This window comes from Engraulis encrasicolus, unplaced genomic scaffold, assembly GCF_034702125.1.
Source record: "Engraulis encrasicolus isolate BLACKSEA-1 unplaced genomic scaffold, IST_EnEncr_1.0 scaffold_48_np1212, whole genome shotgun sequence".
Classification (NCBI taxonomy): Eukaryota; Metazoa; Chordata; class Actinopteri; order Clupeiformes; family Engraulidae; genus Engraulis; species Engraulis encrasicolus.
The window spans coordinates 205,001-212,500 of NW_026945797.1; the positions used below are offsets into that span (position 1 = coordinate 205,001).

The following is a 7,500-nucleotide window of genomic DNA, read 5'->3' on the forward strand; positions in this document are numbered from 1 at the left end:
AACACACACAGGTGTGTTCACACAAATATAGTATAAGCACACATTCAAACATACTCTCATACAAACACATACACACCTATAGACATACTTCCTCACACATTACAAAATACCAAATTAAACGCACAGTCGTACACATACTTACGAAACAAACAACTCACATACACCTATAAATACACACACATACACGCGCACGCATGCACACACACAAACACACACTCATGCACACACATAGGCACACAAACACACAATGATAGACTACTTAGTTTACAACTTCATTGGATTGTATTTATTTTATCATATTGTACACTGTACAGTATATTTCTTTAGATTGTATTGTATTGTATTGTATTGTACAGTATATTTTCGTACACTACTTGTACAGGTAGAGCTGACATGACCAGTAAAACTCATTACATAACATTGCTGTCTGGCAGAATCCTAGGAGCTCCACTTCTTAATGCTTTATTTCTATTTTAATACAACTTTTGTTCTAAATAAATAAACATTGCATCATGCGCACACATAATCACGCAAACACACGCGCGCGCACGCGCACACACACACACACACACACACACACACACACACACACACACGCCTAGGACTTACCATGATCTTAGCACTCGTCAACAGCACTCACACACAAACTCTGATTCATACTGTACAAACACACACGCGCGCACACACACACACACACGCACACACACACACACACACAGAAATCACTGAGAGGTTGTACCTTGTTGTCATTTGAATACATGTTATCTGATGCTTAAAATCGATTGGTAAACACACACACACACACACGAACACACACACACATAGTCACAAAGTGATCCTTTAGTTGGTGATTAAATCTCTATTATAACAACGATAACACGTGTTATATGCACTGCAATCTGGGGTGGGTTGGGGTTGGGGGGTGTTTGGGGGCTTTCAGGGCCTGTGGGAGGGGGGGGGGGGTTCTGGGTCGGGGGAGGTGGTGGTTCTGGGTCGGGGGGAGGGGAGGGGGTGGGGTTTTCTGGGAATGGCGGGCGGGTCGGTTCTGGGTCTGGGGAGGTGGGTGTTCTGGGTCGGGGGAAGGGGGGTATTCTTGGAATTGTGGGGGTCTTTAGGCCGGACGTGGATCGGATCACGGTGCGTGGTAAAAAAAAAAAAGTTTGCAACAGTGCATGTGTTTGTGAAAACGTGTTCGTATGCATGTGAGTGTGAGTGTGAGTGAGTGAGTGTGTGTGTGTGCGTGTGCGGGCGTTTGTGTGTGTGTGTGTGTGTGTGTGTGTGTGTGTGTGTGTGTGTGCGTGTGCGTGCGTGTGCGTGTGCGTGTGCGTGTGCATGTGCGTGTGTGTGTGCGTGTGTGCATGTGTGCGAGCAAGTGTGTGAGCGAGTGTGTGCGTGTGCCTGTGTGCGTGCGTGCGTGCGTGTGCGTGTGCGTGTGCGTGTGTGTGTGTGTGTGTGGGCGGGGATCATATCCCGGTAGAGGGTAAAAATGTGTGTGAGCTGAAACAGAATCCTCCGGAGGTGTTAGTTACACACCATAACTCTTCCCACGACACACACACACACACACACACACACACCAACTCCGCAGGACAACACACACACACACACACACACACACACACACACACACACACACACACACACACACACACACACACACACACACACACACACACACACACACACACACACACCAACTCCGCAGGACAACACACACACACACACACGGATATACATGCACAGATGCATGCACAGATTTATGAACACACGTACACATACAAGCACACACACACACACACACAAACACACACGCAAATACATGCACATACTGTAAGTTCACACACTCATGCTCGCACGCAAGTAGACACATGGTATGCACACGTGTTACAGATAGCACAAGTAGAATATTCCAAATTTATCTGGACATTCTGCTCACGTGTGTGTGTACGTGTGTGTGTGTGTGTGTGTGTGTGTGTGTGTGTGTGTGTGTGTGTGTGTGTGTGTGTGTGTGTGTGTGTGTGTGTGTGTGTGTGTGTGTGTGTGTGTGTGTGTGTGTGTGTGTGTGTGTGTGTCTGATTGGGTCTACAATGTACAGGGGAGACAGAGAGTACGAGAGAGAAAGAGAGAGACAGTGACAGAGGCACAGAGACAGTGCGTATGTGCATGTATGTGCATGTGTGTGTGCGTGCATGCATGTGTGTGTATGTGTGTGTGTGCGTGTGGCGTGAGGAAGGCATGTCAGTGGGGTTCTGTCAGAGGGCTCATCTCACACCAGGAGGCCTGGACCCCAAAGGTCAAAGTTGAGGAGGTTAAAATGATTGATTAACAAGACAAGGGCGCCAGACACTTGATTGATTAACGAGCACAACGAGACTCTGATTAACTAACAAGGAGAAGGGAATTTGATCAATTAACGAGCACGGGAGAGTCTGATTGGTTAAAGCCACAGTCCACCATTTCTGGGAATAGGCTCATTTGTCCCTTCCAGTTAAATAGTTGAGTTTGACATTTCTCCTGCTCTCCAACTGCTTTCTGAGTCTGCCCTCAAGCTTCACATTCAGGTGCTGTTTCCACATAGCAGGATATTTTTTTGTGAATGCAGCTGTTTTAGCCTATTGTTTGTACATATACCGCAGTTTAAAATGCGCAAATCAAAAATCTGAATTTAAAAATATCTCTGGGGCTAAAACGCATTAAAAAAAAAAATAAATAAATAAAAAAAAACGAGTTTTTATTTTTATCCACATTTTGTGTTTACCACCAAACGGGAGAAAAATATCCACATTTTAAAATATCCGGCTACGTGGAAACAGCACCTCAGTCCAATGCTAACCTGCGGACTCAACTAGCTGCTGGCAGTTCCCATTCAGTGTTACGGTACATGCTAATGTGGAGCTAATATCACAAGAAGGATAGAACGGCCGTCAGAACAGGAGAAAGGTACATTTTTATAAAAGTCGATTAATAAACTGGAGGGTTAACGAGGGGGAGGAGAGGCTGATTGTTTTAACGAGGAGAGGAGAGAGAGAGGATGAAGAGGTGGATGAGATTAATAAAGGAGGAGAGGAGAGAGGCATTAAAGGAGATCTGGGAGAGAGAGAGAGTGCTTAAAACAATTACAGAGATCAAGATGCTGTCTTTTTTCTCAGGCTTGCGTTTCTTAGCGGCCCTGTGAGGAGAGAAGAGGTGTGTGTTAACATGCAGCATACACACACACACACTAGCAGCAGCAGCCGCATAGCCTACACACACATGCTGTACACATGCAGCACTAGCTGCTGTCTGACATAGCATAGTATAGCATAGCATAGCATAGCATAGCATAGCATGTTGACATCATCATCGCAACACACACACACACACACACTGCATGGTGACATCATCATCGCAACACACACACACACATGGCATAGCATAGCATAGTGTCATTGTTGCAGCTTAGGATTCATAGCTAGTACATGCTAAACATAGCATTGATGTAGTGTCATTATTGTTGCATACGGGAGGATACATAGCTAGATATACACATGCAATACAATATGCAATTCCTTGACATCCAACATCATAACACACACACACACACATGACATGACATGACATGACATGACATAGCATAGAATGGCATGGTATAGCATAGCATAGCATTGTGTCATTATTGCAGCATATGGTTGCTACATGTAGCCTACATTTACACCTACATGCAATTGCTAAACATAGCATGGTATGGGAAAGGATTCTTCATCACAGCTGATACACATGACCACACCCTCACAGGGACATGTCCACAGGACAATGAAATAATGGGGTATCTCGTCCGGGGGGTTGGAGTGACTAACGCCCTACGTCACTACTAGTTTAAGACTCATGTGTGGGGCTAACGATGTGAAGTTCGTGGTCTGGTCTTTGAAGGTGTAATACATCGCCGAGGTTTAAAAGTGAGACCAGCAGACCTAGGCTAGCCTAGCCTATCCGGTCAAGCGTACGTGCAACCAAAACAACGCCCATTCAGGGTGAAATAGCCGATTAGTTCAACATGATCAAATGACCACATAACCACGCCCCCCTCGTCATAACGATGACGGCTCTTAGTGATTGGGCGATGCTGACCGCTCTAGGTAATTGGGCGATCTCGAAAAGCATTATGGGTCTGTTATTGCCATTGAGTCCGTTGCCTCTGCCAAAAATGTTCAGAAAATGTTCGACAAACTTCAGTAGAAGCAACAGATCCGTCAACCAACCGGTCAGAGCGCATGGAAAGGCAACTAGCCTATACCATGACCACACCATCAGCGGACAGGGCCCTTCAGCAAAGCACCTAACCCCACACTGCTTCAGGGACTGTAAGCAATACCCTGTATTTTTTTTAAACAATGTAAATCTGAATAACTATATGTCGCTTTTGGATAAAAGCGTCATCTAAGTGTAATGTAATGTAATGTAATGTAATGTAATATATGTGAAAAGTCATATCACAGTTTCTGAATAGCAGTCAGAGCCAGAGTACCCTGGAGGGCTGGATTTAGATAGTACCGGGCGGGCGGCAGATCTACTCTCCACAGACACACACACACACACACACACACACACACACACACACACACACACACACACACACACACACACACACACACACACACACACACACACACACACACACACACACACACACACACACACACACAAACACTCTTCCAGGCGGGGCAGGTCTACTTTCCTCTGCCTACATTCACCTTATCAAGGCTGACAGACTGCCTAGGAAAGAAACGGGAGCTCTCTCACAAAACACAGACACACACACACACACACACACACTCACACACACACACACACACTCCCACCCTCCCTATCTCCGGAGTTAAGGGGTGCAACAGGCCTGCAGCATGTCAGCCTCACTCATGAGGAAGCCTGTGGAAAAAGAAAAAAGCTCACACACACACACACACACACACACACACACATACACGAGTAATGCCCCAAACTCAGCACCACACACACACACACACACACACACACACACACACACACACACACACACACACACACACACACACACACACACACACACACACACACACACACACACACACACATACACACACAGAGAGACACTTACGAGTACTGCCCCATTCTCAGCACCACATACACACACACACACACACACACACACACACACACACAGAGACACTTACGAGTACTGTCCCATCCTCCGCACCACCGCCACGATGACGGCGATCAACACGATGACGGCGATCAGAGCACCAATCACGATGCCCACCACCTGACCCGAACTCAGACCCTCTGATGGAGGGAGAAGGAGGGAGGAAAAGAAGGAGGGAGAGAAGGAGGGAGAGAGAGAGAAGGAGTGACAGAAAATGACAGAGAGAGGGAGGGAAAGAGGGATGGAGAGAGGGAGGGAGAGAAGGAGAGAGAGAGAAGGAGAGAGAGAAAAAGAGACAGAGGAAAGGAGAGAGAAGGAGGATGGAGGGAGGGAGAGAAGGAGAGAGAGAAGGAGGGAGAGAAGGCGAAAGAAAAGGAGGGAGAGAAGGCGAGAGTGAGATAGAGAAAGAGAGGGAGAAGGAGGGAGGGAGAAAAGGAGAGAGAGAAAAGGAGAGAGAGAAAATGAGAGAGAGAGGGGAGAGAGAGAGAGAGGGAGAGAGAGGAATTACATTAGATCATATTAAGTACACAAAATGTGTCTGCGTGTGGGATGCATGTGTGTGTGTGTGTGTGTCTGTGCGCGTGTGTGTATATCGATGTGTGTGTGTGTGTGTGTGTGCGTGTGCGTGCGTGTGTGTGTATCAATGCGATGTGTGTGTGTGTGTTTCTCACCCTCTTCTACTGTGACCTCTGCCTCTGCCTCTCCGGCGCCGACCTCTGGCTCGGCAGGAGCCTCTGCTTCAGGTGCAGCCTCCTCTGGTGCCTCAGCCTCCGGCTCTGCGGGCGCGGCCTCCTCCACCACCTCCGCCTCGGCCTCGGGCTCCGCAGCGGCCTCAGGGGCAGCCTCCTCTACCACCTCCTCCTCAGCGGCCGGGGCCTCCTCCTCTGCAGCGGCCACCTCCTCCTCACCTAAGGAGAGAGAGAGAGAGACACGGAGAGATTATATACCACCTCCTCTGCCAACCCTAATCCTGACCTGAGGGTAGAGAGAGAGAGAAAGAGAGAGAGAGAGAGAGAGAGAGAGAGAGAGAGAGAGAGAGAGAGAGAGAGAGAGAGAGAGAGAGAGAGAGAGAGAGAAAGAGAGAGAGAGAGAGAGAGAGAGAGAGAGAGAGAGAGAGAGAGAGAGAGAGAGAGAGACCCTAATCCTGACCTGATGATATATATATATATATATATATATAGAGAGAGAGAGGGAGAGAAAGAGAAAGAGAGAAAGAGAGAGAGAGAGAGAGAGAGAGAGAGAGAGAGAGAGAGAGAGAGAGAGAGAGAGAGAGAGAGAGAGAGAGAGAGAGAGAGAGAGATACCTAATCCTGACCTGCTGGTAGATAGATAGATAGATAGATAGATAGATAGATAGATAGATAGATAGATAGATAGATAGATAGATAGATAGATAGATAGATAGATAGATAGATAGATAGATAGATAGATAGATAGATAGATCTTGACCTGACGTAGATAGACCCTACTCCTGCTCCTGCTCCTGACCTGCTCCTGGTATAGATAGAGACCCTACTGCTGCTGCTGACCTGCTATAGGTGAGACCCTACTGCTGCTCCTGACCTGCTGCAGCTGACCTGCTGGTATAGATAGAGACTCTAGAGAGAGACCCTGCTCCTGCTGCTGACCTGCTGCTGGTAAACAGAGAGACCCTACTGCTGCTCCTGACCTGCAGCTTCTGACCTGCGGGTATAGAGAGAGACCCTTCTCCTGCTCCTGACCTGCTGGTATAGATAGAGACTCTAGAGAGAGACCCTACTCCTGCTCCTGACCTGCTATAGGTGAGACCCTCCTCCTGCTCCTGACCTGCTGCTAGATAGAGACCCTACTCCTGCTGCTGACCTGCTGCTGGTATACATAGAGACCATACTCCTGCTGCTGACCTGCTGCTAGATAGAGACCCTGCTCCTACTGCTGACCTGCTGCTGGTATAGACCCTACTCCTGCTGCTGACCTGCTGCTGGTATAGATAGAGACCCTACTCCTGCTGCTGACCTGCTGCGGGTGCTGCCTCCTCTTCCTGCGCGGCCGTCTCCTCCTCGGCTGCCTCCTCTGGTGCTGCGGCTACTTCCTCTTCGGCGGCGGCCTCCTCAACCACTTCCTCTGCGGCGGCTTCGGGGGCGGCTTCTTCTTCTTCGGCGGCGGGCGCAGCTTCTTCCTCCGCTACCACTTCCTCCTCGGCGGCGGCGACCTCAACTGCAGCGGTGGGCTCAGCGGCGGGAGCAGCCTCCGTTACCAAGGCAAGGTCCTCCGCTGTGGGAACCACTAGCGTACCTGGAGCAGAGGAGATTAGAGTATCATTTATTAATCCCGAGGGAAATTAAGGTGTCAAGTAGCATACAT

At 48.4% G+C, this 7,500-nt stretch overlaps 1 protein-coding gene across 2 annotated transcripts in view; it reads right to left on the minus strand.

Moving 5' to 3' along the window:
* The window catches only part of si:ch211-156j16.1 (uncharacterized protein LOC564557 homolog), a 25,899-nt gene that overhangs the window by 1,517 nt on the left and 16,882 nt on the right, over positions 1 to 7,500 (minus strand). The window contains exons 2-5 of one of the 2 annotated variants that reach the window (XM_063193618.1): positions 7,153 to 7,431; positions 5,830 to 6,066; positions 5,190 to 5,298; positions 3,121 to 3,169 (exon numbers count right to left, since the gene is read on the minus strand). In XM_063193618.1, coding sequence (XP_063049688.1) covers positions 3,121 to 3,169; positions 5,190 to 5,298; positions 5,830 to 6,066; positions 7,153 to 7,431 — 674 coding nt within the window. The remainder of the gene's footprint in view (positions 1 to 3,120; positions 3,170 to 5,189; positions 5,299 to 5,829; positions 6,067 to 7,152; positions 7,432 to 7,500) is intronic. The other variant, XM_063193619.1, reaches the window with a different exon arrangement.